At 39.0% G+C, this 20,336-nt stretch overlaps 1 protein-coding gene across 1 annotated transcript in view; it reads right to left on the bottom strand.

Moving 5' to 3' along the window:
* Positions 1 to 20,336, bottom strand: part of GRIN3A (glutamate ionotropic receptor NMDA type subunit 3A) — a 173,624-nt gene that overhangs the window by 52,466 nt on the left and 100,822 nt on the right. The window contains exon 4 of the mRNA XM_037798455.1: positions 116 to 261. Within this exon, the coding sequence (XP_037654383.1) occupies positions 116 to 261 (146 nt within the window). The remainder of the gene's footprint in view (positions 1 to 115; positions 262 to 20,336) is intronic.

Here is a 20,336-nt window from a genome sequence, read left to right as displayed (position 1 = left end):
GGACACACAAAAGGTTTACTCAGCTATCAATTTCAAAAATCACCAAACACTATGTCAGTAGCTAAATGACTTCTTTTTAGTGAGGACTCGTAGGACATAAGAGACTGATACTCACTTTAGATTCTTCACTCCGTTGGGGGTGGTTGGCACATTGTACCTTCTCATATACTCGTGCATCTCTGGGAAGCTTTGCCTCACATAATCTTCAGCACTGCTTTCGCGGACAGTTCCAAAGCGGAAGCCTTGGGAGGGATGATGGAGCTATGGAAAGAGAAAAAGAAATGGTTTTCATGTAATCATTCCTACGATTGCTTCAAAAATTTCCTTTTCCATCAGGATTCCATCTAATAATAATTTAGAATTTTTCAAACACACACAGGCATAAACATGCACATAAAAATGGGCACATATTGGTACATGGACTCTCATATTCCTGCTTTCATATCAGTAATAGTTCTGTCTTCAGAAGCAAACAGATGGGAGCAACAAACAAAAAATGCAAGGCACTCTTATGGTTTATATTGAGAACCTATCAGAATTCTGCAGAAACTGTGCAAATTGGCATGTGGAATTAGTCTCATTATTGTTCAGTGCCTATCACACAAAGTATACAATTAAGATAGTAAACTCGAGACTGTGCTCCTTCTTTGTAAGAACAACACAAAGGCCAAGTGGAAAACTTGCATCTCAAGATTACAATATGCATGATCAAAAGCAGTGACTATACCTCTTTATGCTCATCTATCTTTATGCTACATTTTAAATTTGTTGAATTTATATTTGGTTTTATTATAAAATGGTTTGTTTCCTTTAAATAGCTGTATTATAAAATGCTGTGTCATGCTTTACATTTGCTCACATGGAATGGTATGGCAGACAATTAGGAGCAACTGGGGAGAGAGTAGCTGCAGTAGACCCAGCAAAATCATAGGGTCTTCACGATACAAAACCTTACAGTGAGGAGATGTAGTACATTGGGATCCCTGCAGAGACTGTCACTAGGTTAATAAAGATACAACACCTGAAGCACTGTATTTCAATGAAAGTTGTAGAGATGAATTGATGTGCAATATTTACAACTTGGACTAATTCAAATCTAAGAATGAACTGGGATTGGGCCAGTATTTTAGTAGAGATTCTACTTCTCCACGATTGCTACAGTAAAGTCTTTGCACTCTCTTGTTCTGCTGTGGGTTAACATTTTTAGCATCATTGGTTCTGTCCTGAAACCCTGGGGATGGAATTCCTGGGTGGGTTTCATGGAGTATAGGAAACTCTTGAAATTGTAGGCCAAAATCTTATGCAAATATATGTATATGATTTTCTTCTTATGGTGGGATTTAGTAAAGATTTTTTTAATGATAATTCAGTTTACAAATTGTTTATAACCAAAAAAGGCTCTGGACTCACTGAAATGATAATAAAGGCCATGTATTTGAAGGCAAATGGACTTTAGAATAGACTAAAAGGTCTAAAAACTATGGCAATAGTTAACAAATTATGACACATTCTTATAGAAGTTATACAATGTGTAAATTGTGTTTTTGAAGTGTGTTAATTAAAATGAAGCAAATACGCATGGCAAATAAAAAAAAAGCTTTTGTATGGTATGGTCCAAATTAAATATGTATATATTTATTTTATATGCTATGATCCCATATATATCATATGCTTAGACACATATACACACACAAACATGTACCACAGAAGAAAATACATCAAGATATCAAGAGTGGTTGTTTTATTGGTAATGAAATTACAAACTTATTTATTTAATGGATGTTCTCCAGGAACAATTACAGAAAAAACTTTTATTTTAAAATCAGCAAAAGAAATCACTCATTCACTTATTCAATATTTGTTGAGGGCTTACTATGGACGGCCCTAAATAGTTATTGGAGCCACTAAGATAATTAACCTACAATTGCTATAATAAAGGAACTCACCAACTGGTTGTTCACGATATTTCTTTGGATATCCTACTTTGAGTAGGTGGTATGGCATGCATTTGTGTTCAATATAATTGGTCCACATGCTGAGCAAATTCTAAAGTTTTATGCTAACTTAACCTTAATGAGGTACCAAACCCATATTATGTGCCAAACATGGAGCTTAATGCTTTATATGCATCATCTTGTTGAATCCTCAGAACAGCTTCATGAGGGAGACACAATTATTATTTCCTTTTTAAAGATAAGTGAACCAAAGCCCAGTGTGACTGTTTAGTTCATCTGTCAACTTGGCCAGTTTTTGGTGCCCAGTTGTTTGGTCAAGTAAGCACTGGCTTGATTGTTACTTTGAGGACATTTCATGGACTTAACTCATCAGGAAGTTGTTTGCATGTATGTTTGATGACATCTACAATTAATTAAGGAGAGTGCCTTCAGCAATGAGAGAAGTCTCATCCTGTCAGTTGAAGGCTTTAAAAGGAGAAGTGATGATTTCAGCAGTCAGAAGAGAGAATTTCCATCTCTACTTCAGCCAGCCAGTTTCTCCCGGGGAATTCCTTGGAAACGTTCATTGGAGTTCCCAGCTTGAGGTCTGCCCTATGGAATTTGGACTTGCCTATCCCACAGTCACATGAGATAATTCTTAAAGAAAATCTCATAATATTTACAGATATCTCCTGTCAGTTCTGTTTCTCTAGAGAACACTGACGAACACATCCAGAGAAGTGAAGTAACTGGCATTAAGTTCAGCTGGAGGTAGAAGGGATTGGATTAGAACTCAAGTCTGTCAGATTTCAAATCCACATCATCCTGCCTCCCAGATCACAGCAGCAATTGGGGTGAAGATGCTTATTAGAAGGAACTAACAAGGCTTTTAAAATATTCTCCTTAAACTTTCAGCCCTTTGGCATGTCTCACAATAGCAAATTACAGCCCTATGGTTCAAGCAAGGCAAATTTATCAGCATTCTGTCTGCCCAACACCTATTCATTTTTTAAGACCTAGAGCAAGACTTTCTATGTGAAGTCTTTGGTCTTATCCAGCTCCACCCTCCCATCCAGAACAACAATAAAAATAGCAATTAATTCTTATTCATCTGTGCTGATACAGCACCTTGTACATACATAATATGTAGTCTATTTATTACTCTTTCACCCTCTTCTCAGGCTTTCTCTGCTTTGATCCTCCTAAGAAACCTATGAAGTAGAGATTTCTATTATCTTTCTTTTACAGATGAAGAAACCACAAGTTTGTCATTTGCCCAAGGGCACAGAGCTAAAAAATGTTGGACCTGGGGTTTGAATACAGACAGTCTGATCAAAGTTATTGAGCATCTGACCAAGGTAGGACATTGCTTCTGACACTATGTCTAACTGCCTCCTCCAGTCTAGTCATTACAGCATTTGCTACTTATGTGCCAGGCAGTGAGCTAAGGGCTTTAGACATTTATATTCCTCACAATAATCCTCCAAAATAGATATTACTTTTTTATTTTGCAGATAGAAGACACCGAGTCTCAGAGAGTCAAAATAACAATCAAATTCTTACAAATAGCAATTATCAGGATTCTGCCCTTGCTATTTTCCCTAACATGCAGATCGAATTTCATTCATTTGTGTATAGCAGTCAACTCTCCTGACACTTGGCACCTGACAGATGCCATATACATATTTGTCAAGTTAATTCATTTTGCCCCTAATCTTCCATCTTCCCTTTTTTTCATTTGACTTTTATTCATCCTTCTACTCTCAGTTCAGTTCTCATTTTCCTAGGGAAATGTTAAGGGTTGAATTGTATTACTCAAAAAACTACGTTGACATCTTAACCTCATACCTCAGGAAGTGAAATTATTTGGAAATAATGTTTGTTGCAGATGGAATTATGTTAAGATGAGGTTATACTGGAGCAGGGGTGGGCCCTTAATCCAATATGCATTAATCTAATATGACTTAATCTAATATGACTTAATCCAATATGAGTTAATCCAATATGACTTCCTATAAGGTGTCCTTATAGGAAGAGAAGAAGAGACAAGACACAAGAGAGAAGACAGTCACGTAAAGATTGAGGTAGAGACTGGAATTATGCTCCACAAGCCATGGAACACCTGGGGCCACCAGAAGCCAAGGAAGAGGATGGAACAGATTCTTCCCTAGTTCGTCAGAGGCAGCCTGGCCCTGCCAACACCTTGGTTTTGGACTTGTAGCCCGCAGAACTGTGAGACAATAAATTTCCATTGTTGTGGTACTTTGTTATGGCAGCCCTAGGAAATGAATACAGAAAGTTTTCCTGAACTCGCTGCTTAGGCCAGAGTCTCCTTTCATAAGCCCTTATAGCTCTTAGACCTTTCTTTTGTAGAGCCTATCACAGCGGCAGCTTTAAATTTGTGTAATGGTTTGATTAGAGTCCAGATTTTCAGCTTCTTCAATGACCTGGAAGCTCCATGTAAGCCAGAATCATATCTGCTTAAATTCACCATTGAATTCTCAGTGCCTTTCAACACATATTTCACATATTTGCTCAATAAAAGTCTTGATGATTGGTTGATACATAACTACTCTCTGAACCATGGGGGAGATGAGAGCTTGGTTATCCCACTTAGCATAAAAGACCTGACTAACTTATTTATGTGGGGAAAGGTGTTAAATTATAGAGCTTACAGCTCAAGCTTTTTAAATGAACCCTCCCTTTAAAGTAAAGGGCATCATGGGGTCATTAATTAAAACATTTGAAAAGGATGTCTTCCAGAAGTCCATCTCCCACGTTATGCTGTGACAATACTTATGTGGCCCATGAATTATTTCTAGGTAAGCTCTGCTTTTCTGGGCCTCGTTTTCTCTGTTTTGCATGAAAATACCTCATTCCTCCCCAAGAATATGGAAAGGGATGAGGGACCAGCGGATCCATGTGAGAATTCCAGTGGAGACGTGACCCCAGTGCTTTTTCCTTTCCATGGCTTTCAGCTGCCTTTTGCCCATCCACTCCCATTTCTGCCTCATGGGTCTCTAATGTCTATGAAGGAAATGGTTTAGAAGTTTTGAAAATGGGAAGTTTCTTCAAGCATTAGCATAAATAACCAGACTCCAGGAGCGGAAGCATTTTATTAGCCTGAAGGAGATGCTACCCTAACTTGCAGAAGTTGTGCAAACACTGCCACCTCTAGGCTCTGCCCTCTCTACTTTCCCTCTCTTTCCCACCAATCCAGATTAATCTTCTTAGAACCCAGATCTGATCACGTCGCTTGCCTTGCACCTGTCAGTGGCTCTCTATTGCTCTTGAGATAAAGTGAAAACTCACAGGGTCTCTAAGGTTCAGCATAGCCTTGTTTCTACGCTTTTCTCTTCAGCCTCATTTCCCCATTCTCTTCCAGCTTTCCAAGCTTTAATCAGTTCTCTTAGTCCTTCCAACATATGTGTTTTTGCTTACTCTTACACATAGTCTTCACTCTGGCTGGAATGTTCCTGCTTCTCACCCGTACCTCTCCTTTGTCTAGTTCACTCTTAAGTGTCATTTCCTCAGGGAAGCTTTTATTGACCCCTAGATTAGGTCAGGCCACCTGAAACACCTTCCCATTGTACCCTGCAATTTTAAATAGCATTGATAGCGCTTGTACTATTTGTTCAATGTCTGCCTTCCTTGAGAGATTATACATTTCTCTGAGGGCAGGACCCAGGCTTTGCATTCATGTGTGTATTAGTTCTCAACAAATAATAGCTGTTATTATTATAATTAGCATTATTATGCAACAGACACAGTGCTTGGCACATAGAAGATTCTCGATAAATGTTTGTAGAATAAATGAATCGCTATTATCGACATGAAGTTCTTTTTGGTGAGATACATTACAGATTCGATCCTATTTTCATACCTCATGTTGTCTTTCTTTCCCCTTAAAAATTAATTCTATCTGTTGATTGTTAACTTAATTCTTTCAAAACAAATACTTTTTTTTGTTCAGCACATGGCATTCTAATGGATAAACAACAATGGGCTACCCAGCAGTCATAGAATAAGAGAATTAGAAAAGGGATCTAAGAAGCAATTGATACCACCTGATGGACCAGCACTGTCCATCCTTGTGTTCATGTGGTGTGTGACTCAAGCAGCAAGGGATGTCAGAAAGCCTGCATCAAGGAAGGAGGATAAAAGAATACAGAGAACTAAAGTATTTGAGCTGCAATATAACCACAACCAGGAAGTCCCAGAGAGAATTTCTTTAAAGTTGCAGCTAAATAGTTTGCCAGCTCTTCCAATTTTGTTTATATTTGTGTCAACCCCTTGAAGCCTTGGGGAAATATCTAAGGTTAAACTGTCTATTTGTATGTGAATTGTTCAGTATTAATGGAATACTGACTCTACCCAGAGCATCTACACAGAGAGCAATCAGGCCGACATTTTCTAGAAAACAGAGAAGTGGCTCAAAGCAAAATGGAAGCTAACTCAAGAAACAGTCAAGCTGCTATGTCCAAAGTAGACATGATGTTTTGGATTAAAAAACAGTCCCAATGCTGGGTGTTCTTCTTTAAAGTCTGTATGTGCACCTATCTGAGATTGATATTTAAATCTTAATTAGAATGTAGCCACTGGACCTAGTATAATGTCCTTCGGAGTTGAGTGGAACCTGCTCCGATCAAAATGGTGGAGAGGGAAGCTTCAGGGATCTGTTTCCCCACAGCTTTGAACAACCAGCAAGAACTGGCAGAAACATCTGACTCAAAGTTCCAGAAAATATTTAAAGGATTGCGGTAACAGGATGAGTGCTGAATCTAGAGAAAGGCTATTTAAAAGTGATAGGATGTCATGGCACCCTGGCTTCCCCGTGTCCCTTCCCCACAGAGCCAGCCTGCACTCCCAGCGCAGATCCCTGGTCTCAGGGAGAGCAGGTAACCCTCTTGCACATACTTGGAGCATGTATGCCTGGAGCACTCTCTCTGGCAGACTGAGGACTAAACCAGGACACTCTGTTGCAGAAATGTCCTACATAACAGCTACCTAGGGCAAGGGACTGGTGACTGTAGGACATACAAAGCAGTGCCCAGGAAAGGTTTTTCATGGAGGAGGGGACATTCCTATGTGTGTAATGGGGGAATTCTTAGAGCCATATGCATGCCCAAGACAAGAGGTGTAGGCAGAAAGGAACAGTTGAGGCTCCTCTGCTTTGTCCTAGAGCTATTTTCTAGACTCATTGTATGGATAAGTTCTGAAGAAAAGCTCTCAGCACAGGTCAATACGCAAAGCCTGGGAAAGGTGTTCTCTTTCTTTCGTTCTTTTTATTTTATTTTATGTTAGCTTTTGGTGTTCAAGGAAAACTCTGTTAACGCTAACTGGATGTAAGCTTATGGAGTTGAGTGGAAAAGTACATTCTTAGCTTGTCAAATGGAAAGGGATATACTAGGTATTAAGACTACAGCTCTTCCCCATGCCATGATTTTATTCACTTAAAACTCATGGATTCTCCAATATTGGGTGATCTCAGGGTTCAAAGGGGCTTTGAAGGTGATCTACTCTCGTTACTGACTGATGCTGAATCATCTACAGCAAGGCTAAATATATCACCTGGGGATCTCATTAAAGTGCAGGTTTGGATTCATGAAGTCTAGGTTGGGGCCCAAGGTTCTTCATTTTTAATAAGCTCCCAGTTGCTGCCAATGCTGCTGGTCAGTGGACCACATTTTGAGGAGCAGGGCTTTCTCATATAGCTATTAAGTGCATGTTAAGTCTCTGCTTGAGTGGCTCTGGTGGCAAGGACATCACTCTTTCTTGAGGCATATTTTCAGAATATGAAGGGTGACTTTGTGACTCCACCCAACCTATCTATTCTATTGGAATATATAATAAGAACAAAAATAATGTAATAATAGCTAACATTTTGGAACATTTACTATATTCTAATACATTTAATTCTCATAAGATTGCTACTTTTATTATTTATTATTACATACGAGGAAATAGAGATTCAGGGAGATTTAGCACCTTGTCTATGATTGGCAAAAAGTGATAAAGGTAAGACTTGAATTTGAGTCTGTCTGACTTGAAGCCCTTTGCCTTATTTCACAATTCTGCCTCCTAAGGTATAGACTTGTATCACAGTTCAAGTTTTGACAATGCATTTAAATAATATTTACCTCTCTGTGCTACCATTTCAAAATCATTTTGGTTATTATAAGTGTAATCATATAGTTTACCAGGACACTTCTTTAAGGGGAGGGAGTTTTAGTTCACTAGGGCTGCTATGACAAATACCACGAAATGGGTGGGCTTAAACAACAGAAATTTATTGTCTCACAGTTTTGGAGGCTAGAAGTCCAACGTCAAGGCATTGGCAGGGGTATGCTTTTTCCCATCGTCTTAGCATTCGGGTGCTGGCTTGCTGCAATGCTTGGAGCTCCTTGGTTTGCATCTCTGCCTCCATCACATATAAGCTGTCTCCCAGGTCTCCTCTTGTGGTTTTCATTGATTGACAATGTCCAAATTTCTTCTGGCCTGTAAGGACTCCAGCATATGGATTAAAACCCACCTGCTCCAATTTTTTCTTATCTAAATAGGATCTTCAGAGATCCTATTCACAAATCCTATTCACACTTTAACCAATAATATCTTCAAAGGCCCTATTTACAAATGGGTTCATACCCACAGGACCTTGGGATGGGACTAGAAAATTTATTTTGTGGGAGACATGATTCAATCCTCAGTAGGGCGTACTATTGATAATTACACAGGGACAATAGGCACACAGCCGGACTGTCCCCTGTAAACTGAGACGTATGTTCACCTTTGTTATTTCTCATACTCTGAACTTAGAATACAGAAAAACAAGGCTGAATATAATATTCCTGAGCCCTACCCAATACTTTTCTAATATAAATTACTGAGTAAATCTTATGCTATAATTCTTTTTTCCATATCATTCTGATTTTCTTTGACAGAAGACACTTTCTCCATTAAATTTAAACAATTTACTGCCCCTTTTTTCATTTTCGGTCTGATGCTCCCTACATTAGGTTAGCTCATCTCTAGGTAACAATGTTCTTTTACATCATGGCTTATTTAGATGACCTTTAGCCCAAGTCCTTCTGACAATTTGAGTCATTGCATCAAGTCCCTTGTATAGCCTAGGGCTCAGCAAACTATGGCTCATGGGCCAAACCTAATCCGTTGCCTATTTTTGCAAATAAAGTTTTATTGGAACACAACCACTCCCATTCATTTATGTATTGTCCATGGCTGTTTTTGGGCCACAGCAACAGAGTTGAGTACCTGCAACAGGGACATTACAACCCTCAAAGCCTAAATTATTTACTGTCTATCCCTTAACAGAAAAAGGTTGCAGATTCCTGCTACAGATAGTATTGATCTAATTAGCTCTTCATCTCCTCAATTTTCTTCCATCTCTTTTAATATCCCAGTGGTCACTTAGGAAGAGTGACTTTTGTAGGTAAATAAATACAGGTAAGTTTAGGATTGATAAGTCTCAGCAGCCTTCCTGATACAGCCTAGTTTTAGGTTTTAGTTTGATGACACACCTCATTTCTAGCCACATGGGGTGTCACCACCCAACTGGAGGTCCTGACTACTACAGTCTTTTGTTTCTTTGTAGGACTAATAATAGGAAGGCTCCAGTCACAAAATTTCAAATGAAAGCATTAATATAAGGCTTGGATTAATTTTAAATCCCATCCCAGGGGAGGTGCTATTGGAGCAGCTGCTATAGGTCTGAGGGTATGAGAACATGCCTGGGACACACCGATGTGTTCAGCTGAGTTATTTTCTCATCTCATCCTCTTCTTTGCCATTTCCCTCCATTCTTCACCATTTTGATCCATGCTTTGTGTATCTGCCATCTCATCTGTTACAGTTGGCCAATGCTGTTGTTATGCAAAATACCAGAAATGGATTGGCTTTTTAAAGGGGCTTTTTGGCTACAAATTTGCAGTCTGAAGGCCATGAAAATGTGCAAATTAAGGCATCAACATGAGTATACCTTTACCGAAGGATGGCCAATGGTGTCTGGAAAACCTCTGTTAGCTGGGAAGGCATGTGACTGGCGTCTGCTGATTCCAGTTTGTGTTCCAACTCCTCTCTCAGCTCCTGTGCATTCTTGGTTCTTTCTCCCTGGATGTTTCTCTCTAAGTGTCTGGGGTTCCTGTCTTAGCATATCCCAGGGCAAACTCTGGGCTTCATCTCTTAACTAAACGTCTTTCTGTCTGCATCTCCAAGTGTCTCTAAAAGTCAGTGTCAGCAAGCATCTGGGCCTGTGATGGCTCTTTTTAAAGGACTCCAATAAACTAATAAAGACCCATGCTGAATGGGAGGGGCCACATCTCCATGGGAAATAATCTAATCAGAGTTATCACCTACAGTTGGGTGAGTCACATCTCCATGGAAACAATCTAATCCAAATATCCCACAAGATTGAATTAAAACATGTCTTTTGGAGGGACATAATTATCCAAACCAGCACATCACTGAAGCTGGAGTTATTTATTAGTTCAGTTATTCTTTCCCCATTCTTCTAATAACAGTAATACCTGATCCTTATTGGGGATCTTCTTTGTTCCAGGCATGTGCCAAAATCTTAAATTCAAGCCCTCATTTAATCCTCCCAGCATCCACATTTTAAAGATGAAGAATGTGAAGTCTGGAGTGTTCAAGCAACTGCCCAAGTTCGTACAACCAGAAAGTAGCAGATTAAGGGAGTGAATCCACAAAACTGAGGACATGTACTACCAATCAGTGGCTTGTACAGCCTTCAGGAAAGCTTCTCCTTCCTTGAGAAGCTACATGTAAGGTGAGCATTCCTCAAGCCTGATGATCAAATTAATCCAAACAATTAGCCCCAGCTTACAGGAATGAGACAAACCACCTGGACCTTTTTAGCTTTCAGACAAGGTGTTTATCACAGTTATAGCAAGAGCTGTGACAATGGCAGCATTCAAGCTGTGCTGTTGACAAAACTCATTCATGTGTATCATTCCATTCACAAGGCACGAGAAGTCTGATGGCTTCTGTATTCTTTTCATAGAAGGGGAATAAGTGAGCTTGATGGATCAGCTAAGCTCCCTAAAAACATGTTCATCCCTGTCCCATGGGGCCAAATGATTGCACTTAATTTATAGCATCCTATGTGGGGGTTACAGGAGGATTGAGCCTTGCTCCTTTTCTTCCCTTGCCAACATTGCCACTTCTTCACACACATCTCTGCTGCCCACACTGCCATTTTAAATTCCTTTTTTCCACCCTACTTGGGTTACAGGTGTGACTAGAGACTGAATCAGAAGGCGGCAATGGAGTGGGGGAGATTAAAAAGATGGAGTCCAGGCTAGAGGAAAGACGAGTAGCTTAAGGAAGATGTTAGAGATCACTGAGTCCATTCATTTATTCTTACAGTGATAATACAGACAGTTTCCATTTATTAAGTACTCACCATATGTCAAGCCTTGTGCTAAAACCTTAACATGGATTATATAATTTAAACCTGAGAGCAACCCTGTAAGGAATTTATTACCTCCTCCATCTTTCACATGAAAAGCTGAGGCTCGAGTTTACATCACCTGTTCAAGATAACTCAGCCAAAAACCATAGAACAAGGATTCTGAACTTGATCAGATGGTACGGTCTTTGTATCTGACCATCACCCTGTACTAGCTCATGATCCGTACAATCAGGAGATTCAGACATATAATGAGAATGACGGGGGAGGGACTTGTTTTAGGTTGCACGAATAGTGCAAAGCTGAGCATGTAAAACCCTGACTCAGGCCCAAATATAATCCATTGCCTTCCCAAATGAACATGGTCTGATAAAAATAATTAATCTTTATTCCTATTTTTTTTTAAATTCTCTTTTCACTTCCCCATCGGCTACTTCTGAAACCAGAAATTTTCCAGTCTATAATTCCTTCTCTAAGGGATAATTTCCTGAATTAAATGTGCTCAGCAATATCAATGAAATGTTATTGCAGTACTCGTTTAATGGGCCTCTGGAGATCTTTGGTGTCTTTTTGTCTTGTTTATAGCAATATAAGGGTACTGCCGATTGTGATGGTCTTTGGATGCTATAGAGACCAAACCAAAGCTTTATAGGATTTCTACAAAGGAATCATTGCTATTCTGCTACAAATGTTCTATCTGTTTGCTTCCTGCTGTTCCTTTTCTTTCATGCAAGTTAGTTTGTTTTGCTTCTACTCTGACCCTGGTTTCAATGACTTCTTATTTTATTCACCTGGAGCAACCTATCTTTTTCAATTCACTGAGCCCATCCCAATTTTCTTTTTCAAAATTCCCTTCAAATTCTATTTTATGTTGTATGATTTTGTGGAACTAAATCCACCAGCCCCTCACATGCCAGGCTAATTATTTCACTTCTAGTGCTGCCAATGCTACTGTTGTTTTCAAACAAGGAAACATGGAAAAATAATCACGATGGTGATGATGATGATGATGATGATGAAATAACTTACTATGGGCCAGGCTCTGTTTAAATGCCTTAGATGTTAACTTTTTAAATCCTTACATGAGTCCTATAAATGGAGCGTCAGGCCCATTTAACAGATGAGAATCCTGAGGCACGGAGCAGCTAACTTGCTTGTCTAAGTTTATGCAGCCAGTAAATGACAGCTGGGCAGGCACTGTGGTTCCAGTGTTTACACTCTTCACTACTAGAGCAGACAGTTCAAAAGCTTTTTGGTTCACCAGCTATTCCCCGAACTGCTGTGAGACTTAGTTCCCTTATCCACAACAGCCCATTGTGAGAGCCTAATTAATCCCTAACAATTTTGTTAATACTAGTTGCTATCATTTATTGGGCTATGTGCCCTGCCCTCCGCATTCATCATCTCATTTCAGCCTTGCTAAGACCCCATAAGGTAGATTATTTTTCACTCCAGTTTACAGATGGGGGAAATGAAGCTCAGAGACAAGAAGCAACTTTTCTCAGGCTCTTCAGCCCATGCAGTGGGGAGCCAGTTGTCTAAACCCACTTCCAAGCTGACTCTTGAACCCACCTACCATGTAAGATATTGTCTTACATGGGATTTGCAGAGGCAATTATGATCATAACGCAATTATGTCATAATCCCTCTTGGGATGTGATTCCACTGTAAGTGGCAGATTTGGGATTTTCACCAGGTCATCTGGGGCCAGAAACAATGCCATAGTGCCTCTTAACTGAAAGAATGGAGGATTCCTTTAAGCCAATGGCACCAGAGTAACCCTGGCTTTTTGTTTATATAATTGACTTGCTATCCAGCCAAACTTCAAGGTGAAAAATGACCTGTGGACTGTGCAACTCAAACTTCTCCCTTGAGTCATGGCTCATCACCAGCAGTGTAATGTACCCTGCAGACCGAGCAGGCAGTAAGGTTCTTGCTGAATCTACAGTCAGCAATTCTGGGCTGATTAAATGCAAATGAATAAAAAAGGTTATAAATTTACCTCCAGTCTAGTGATGCAAGCTTCTTGGCACAACACTCCCCAAATCCTCATGGCAAAAGGTCTTGTTTTAATGCCAGTTTTTACTTAATTATGAAACTTGGAGGAATTAGATAATAAAGCACGTCCAACTTGGTGTTCCTTCAACGTGAGTTGGGGACAGAAGTATCAGTAGGAGGTTTAGCCAAAAGGTCAGTGAGCCCATAACATGGACCCCAGAAAACTAGCCTCTTAGATGGGTGGGTAAGAGAAAATATCAGACAAACAGAAAGACAGACAAACTACTGAATAACAGTAGGAGAAGACATTGTTCTCACCTTGTTTTTCACTTAGGCTAGGCTTTGGAGGTGTATGGGCTGTATCCAATAATTTTGTTTGCCATAGCTAAATAGCCTATCTTTGCTTTGGCATTTTCTGGCCATCAGTGGTTGAGCTGCTGTGAGGTGCCCTCAAAGATTCATGCATCTACTCTAACAAATATATCCAGGTGAAAGAAGATGCCTTCCCTCTCCCACATCCCCAGGGACACCTGCCTGTAGCAATCCTCCCAGTCTTTCCATTTGAGACCATCTCCTAGTTTATTCCCAAGCTGGTGTTTGCTTATCTTTCTTTTCTGTTCAGCACATTTACTCTTGTTAAATGAATCACAACAGCAGCACAACTAAAGTAGAATTTTGCTTTGTGAGCTAAGCATCAGAGGGCAGCAGTCAGCTGAACTAGAGAGGCATTTTCTTTCTCTTCCTTTTATGAATTTGAGAAAATTTTCATGCAGCAATAAAAAGATGTGATGATTCATAAAGTTTACAGTTGAGAAAAATGAGGCTCAGCAAGACTAAGCAACTTGGCCAAGATTAGACAGTTAAGTGGAGCTACGTTGTGCACATATTTGGCATATTCACCTGTGAGCTCCTTCTGGAATTAAAACTGAATTGAAGTTTGGATTCCCTTATCTTGAATAATCCTCACAGCAAAAAACAGAAAACAAAAAAACAAAAAACAGAAACAAAAACAGGGGCATGAAATTAGGAGTTTATAATGCATTTGCAGGAACTGGCTAAGCGCAAACTGGAAAAGAAGATCAGGTCCATGAATTGTCTCTAGTGACTAGCTAGTGCAGCAGATGCTTAAAAAATAAGTGTTTGGTGAAGAGATTCACCCATAGTACAGAGCAAGAAAAAACAACAGTTGACTCAGACTCTAAAAATCCATGTTATTCAACTTACAGTGAGTTTAAAAGCCATGCATTTTTAAATAAATTAAATGTATCTCATTGGTTTTAAAAAGTAATTGCAAGTGATAGCTATTCATTTGATTGTTTTAAAAATTGTTATCTGTTAAATAGGTACACATTAAAAAAAACAAGAGTTTTTAACTGAAAAATGGATTTTAAAAATTTGCTTATGAATTAAACACTGAATCAACTCTTCTATCCTCTTTTTTCTTGTTCGTATTCTGACAGATAATTAGCAGACAAACTGGATCATTTGCAAATGGACCATTTCTGCCTAGAATAATAAAATGGTAGGCCTAAAGTGATGTTAGAACCATTTAGTTCAAACCCTTAATTTACAGACGAAGAAACCAGAGTTGACCAAGGTTAAAAGACTTGTCCAAGGTCAAAGACTTAATTTATGGCAATGTTGGGACAGAATCTAGTTTCTTGGACCCTTGAAATTATATGAGTCATGTAAATTAAAAATAAAGTAGGCATTCATACATAGTTAAGGGACAAAAATTTAGCAAAAACAACCCTGAATATCTGGACCAATATTTAAACTGCTGAAAAGGGAATTATGGGAAAACTTAGCTAGTTTTACTTTACGAACATTTTTCCATAACATGTATATAATATATATATATATTATATATATATATTATATATATTAATTTCACAAGACATGGAATCCATTCTCACTGTGAAAACTCAAACAGGAGTTTTATAACAGAAAAAATTCTTTTTCCTCCCTGATTCTATTGCCTCCTAGGAATTTACCATTGTTGATATTTTTGTGGCTTTTGTGCATGTTCTTGAGGCCATGCCTTTCCCTGGGCTCTCTGTGATGGTTAATTTCATGTGTCAACTCGGCTGGGTTATGAGGTCCAGTTGTTTGGTCAAGATGTGACCATGGAGGTATTTTGTAGATAGGGTTAGTATCTACAATCAGCTGACATTAAGAAAAAGAGATTACCCAGGATAATGTGGGTGGGCCTTGTTTAATCAGCTGGAGACCTTAAAAGCAAAGAACTGACGGCTCCGGAAAGAAGAAGGACTTGAGCCTTAAAGCTACACCCTCCATTCCTTCCTGAATTTCCAACCTAAGTAATTCAGACTCGAACCTTCAACATCACTCTTACCAAAATTTCGAGCCTCCAGCCTGCCCTATGGAATTCAGGATTGCCAGCCCCAGAATCCTTATAATAAGAGCTGCCAGCCAATTCCTTATAATAAATTCCTTATAATAAATTTCTTGCTGGTTCTGTTTCTCTTCAGAATCCTGACTGACTGATACACCTTCCATTTTCTGGAACAGAATTTGATATTCAGATGTCCTTTTTTGATTACACCTTGGAAAATGTACTAGCTTTGTTTGAAGCCAAGGAAATGAAACATAAGGTTAAGTCTAACCATGTGGCTAGCTGATGTGGAAGCCACGAGCAGCGTGATACCAATCTCTTAGATTTCCATAGTAACATTTTTTGTTGTTTATTTATTTTCAGCTAAAGAACTTCAAAAACACCTTCCATACTTTTCCTCCCAACAACTCTGGGATGTAAGATGGGAGAAATGTGGTTTCATTAGTCAAGGAAACAAAACCCTAGAGAGATTAAGTGGATGCAGTTGACTGATCGCATCATTGACTCCATTTCTTTGATCCTTGCCCTTTGCCCTTTGCCATGTCACCATGGGTGCCCTCCCTCTCTGGCTCTGGGCTCAGCCATGTGACTGGAACATTAGCAGTCATGATGCAAAGGAAGTCCTGGAAAAGCACTCATGCTTGCCTGTTTCCCCTATAGCCCTCTGTCATCACCATAAGAAGGACATGCCTGGACCAGCTTGATGGATCATGAGATGAGGGAAAGAGGCACAGCTCCCCAACAAATTAAGGAAGACACCTTGGATCAGCTAAGAGCGAGGTCACCCCTAGATATGACAGTGAGTCCAACCCACCTCAGCTGAACCCTGCAAACGTGTGTTACATAAATGCTTCTTGTTGTAGGCCACTGAGCCACAGAGGTTTTGTGGTTAGTTGTTATCTGGTATTATTGTGGCAACAGATAACTGACACAGTGGTAATAACTATAAGTGAGGATTCAGAAATTGAGCCAACATCTTCTTTCTCTACTGCTTGTGTCATTTGCCAAATCTTGCATATTCCCATATCTCTTTGGTCTCTGGTAACTTATTCTTTCTTTAGAACCCAACTTAGGTACTGTATTAGTTTCCTAAAACTATCATAAGAAATTACCACAAACTGGGTGGCTTAAAACAACAGAAATGCATTGTTGCACAGTTCTAGAGGAACTTTCAGGCAGAAGTCTGAAATCAGGATGTCAGCAGGAACATGCTCCTTCTGAGGGATCTAAGGAGGATCCTTTCTTGCCTCTTCCTAGTGTCTGGTGGCCTCAGGCTTCCCCTGGCTTGTGGCAGCACCTTTCCAAGTTCTGTCTCTGTTTTCACGTGGCCATCTTCTCCCTATGCGTCTCTGTCCTCAGACGATGTTCTCCTTTCTGTGTCTCTGTCTCTGTGTCTTTCTCCTCCTCCTATCAGGACACTCATCATTGGATTTGAGTCACACCCTGAATCATTATGACCTCGTCTTAACTTGAAGATATCAGAAAAGGCCCTATTTCCAAATAAGATCATATTTACAGGTGCTGGGGTTTAGAACGTCAGCATATCTTTCGGGGTGGGGATGGAGGAACAGAATTCAACACATGACAGGTGCCGTCTCCCCTTAGAAGCCTTCTCCGACTGAGTTGACCATGCTTCTGGGAGCCACCTCCCCCATTTAAACATTTTTATTATCTCGCTAATCACAGTGTAAGGTAAGTAGTTGTTTACTTGCAGGTATTTCTCGAAGGAACTTGAGTTTTTCTGAACTATCTCAGGATTCCCTCACTAATGTTTTTGGAATTATACTAATGGAGAGAGGTAAGAACATGCCAGGAGAAATGGATGATCTCTTGATGAAGTTTCAAGCATATTTCTGATTTGATCTTACCTGCCACCTTACTTAGGATCCCTGGGTTGAGTTCAGCCTCCATCGTGCCTGTGTAATGAGACCCCTACATCAACTCTGGACACCGAAAGTTGGGCGAGCCTCCCTGGTTGGTGATATACGTCAAATGTGCTGGAAGTTGACTTGTCCTGGCTCCATGGGGAGAGGACATGAAGCTGAGCTTTTGAGAACCTCTCAGTCCTTACCTATGTGTTGCTTTTTTTGGTTGGTCCTGATTTGTATTCTTTGTTGCTATAATAAAATGCTAATTGTAAGTGTAGTACGTTCTTCAGCTCCACGTCATTCTAGTGATTTATCAGACCTGCTGGGGATGGTAGCAGCCCCCAAATTTGATCAGAAGAGAGGGTGGCCTGGGAACCCCCAAACTTGTGGTTGCTGTCTGAAGTGAGGGCAGTTTTGTGGGGACTGTGCCCTAAACCTTTGGAGTCTGACCTGACTCCAAGTACTTAGTGTCAGATTTGCATTGCAGCTTGTGTTGGAAATCACTGCACTATTACTTTTAGCTCCGTTTCTTAGATGAAGAATCTGAGACTCTGGGGGTTTAAGTCATTTGTCCACGACCACACAGCCCAGTCAAGTAGCAGAGACAAGATTCAAACCTAATTTTCTGACTTGAATTCAGGATTTAGGAGATCTTTCATTTATTCAATTCCACGCTGTTCCCAATCTCCTTAGACCAAGGATGCCTTGAACTTTGGCAGGCTAGTGAGCTTACCTCTTTTCCCTGGGGCAAACTAATCCAGTCTGCTTGTCATTATGAGGCTTGCTATTCCATCAGCATTTAGATTTTATGTATTCAAACTTTCCTCTAATATGCATAATTGCTGAAAGAAAAAGGCTGTAGAGCAGCCATAAATTACAGCTTTTAGGGGAATGAACATTGCAGTTAATGTTGCAAAACAGCTTCCATTATAATCCTCTGTTTTCACATCCTTGTAATTTTGGGGGGGAGGGGGATGGGGTAGAGCAAGAATTTTTGTTTGAGCTAAATTTTTCCATGGTTTGACTCGGCCCAAGGTGATTTTCAAAAGCAAAACATTTGCACAAATGTCTCCACTCATTTTTGAGTTATTGTGTTTGGAAAATGCTGCTCATTTTTACTCCAAGTATTATTAATGCATAAAAAATTCCAAATATGAATAGCTATTAAAACTATAGTCATCACAGGCTGCTTGTCTCAGGAATGGTATCTGAGTAAGGTTTAAAAAGAATTATAGTTCCCAAGGGCGAGATCATTTCTTTTTATAACTGTATTAAAAATCTAGTCTAAAAATGGTTAAAATATTTTGTTAGTTTCAGCTTTACTGTAATGGTTGGGTAGCATCAGCTTTTCAAAGAGGAAATAGTTACTTGGATTACTTTTACTATTTTTGAATTTATTATGACCTCTAAAATGACAAAATACATTTAAAAAATCATTTCTCCACTTTGTGAATGATATTAAGCAAGCTCTTAATTTTTCACCTTAGGTCTGTTTTAAGTTTGACTCTCACAAAAGGCACATTGTGAAGACTTTTCCTAAAAAATGTTGCTTTCTTAGTGAAACCAACTTTGGGGGAAGCAGTATTACTAGTAATTACCATAAAACCCAAACCAGTACTTCCTGTATCCAAGGGCTTCTATTTAGAACTTGGGGGCACATATTTAAGTGTTTTGTGCTTTTGGTTTGCATCTTTAATTTGTTTTTTCCTCCCATCTATTATTGATATGGTCTGATATTATGAACCATAATCTTTCTTGCATCTATTTTTCACTTCATGTATATGACTTTAGATGATTTATTTATATTTAGCTTTATTAGCTGGGCTAAAACTCTACTGTCAGTGTATCTAGCCACTAAGCTAAGAAAATATGTGTATACTGTAAATTATGGACATAAATATAAGAAATACATATATATAATGTATAATATATAGTACATATATATAATACATGTAATACAGTCTATAATCTATAATATGTGTATTTTATGTGTCTATACATGTATTTATGTGCGGATGCAAGCTGCTATTATCACCAGAGATAATATCATTTAATTATTTGAAATGATATGGAAATATTGTTGAGAGAAAACCTGATGTTAGCGACTTTTTCTGGGTTTTTCCATTTGGTGGCAATCTTTATATTCTCCTCCAAATGAATGACATCTTCACTAGGCAGATGTTCACATTGAATAACCTCTCCATGTCTTTTAGAATCCTCTACCTGTTGTTCATTCATTACAGCATTTTATGATCTTATCTGATCTTGTCATCCTATCTGTATGGTCTTTGAATCTTAAGTTATCCTTTTTTTTTTGGTGACTGGAGATGTGGCATTTTATAGAAAATGACTTGATGATTTCTCTTTGCAAATTTTGTTCTGGCATACATGTGCACCGAAATACATATATAGACACATACAAAATACCCATATATTACAGATTGTAGACTGTATTACCCATATTTTATATATACTATATATTATATATCACATATATGTATTTCTTACTGATGTCCAGGCTACATTATTTTCTGATTCTTTTTTTTTCACTTTTCTCTCTGGTGTATCCATACAGCTCTTCCTTTCATATGGAGGAAGGTTGGATCTCTGCACTCTTTTTTCAAAGTCTCTTTTTTCTCTCACACTCTCTTTTTCTGCCTAAGAATAACCTTACTCTCCTTGTCACCTTCATAATTCTGATTCATCACTCCAAGTTCAGCTCTGTGTTTACTTCC

The sequence above is a fragment of the Choloepus didactylus genome, chromosome 10, assembly GCF_015220235.1.
Source record: "Choloepus didactylus isolate mChoDid1 chromosome 10, mChoDid1.pri, whole genome shotgun sequence".
NCBI lineage: Eukaryota > Metazoa > Chordata > Mammalia > Pilosa > Megalonychidae > Choloepus > Choloepus didactylus.
The sequence above is the reverse complement of the archived record's forward strand: the minus strand, read 5'-3'. Positions and strand labels throughout refer to the sequence as shown.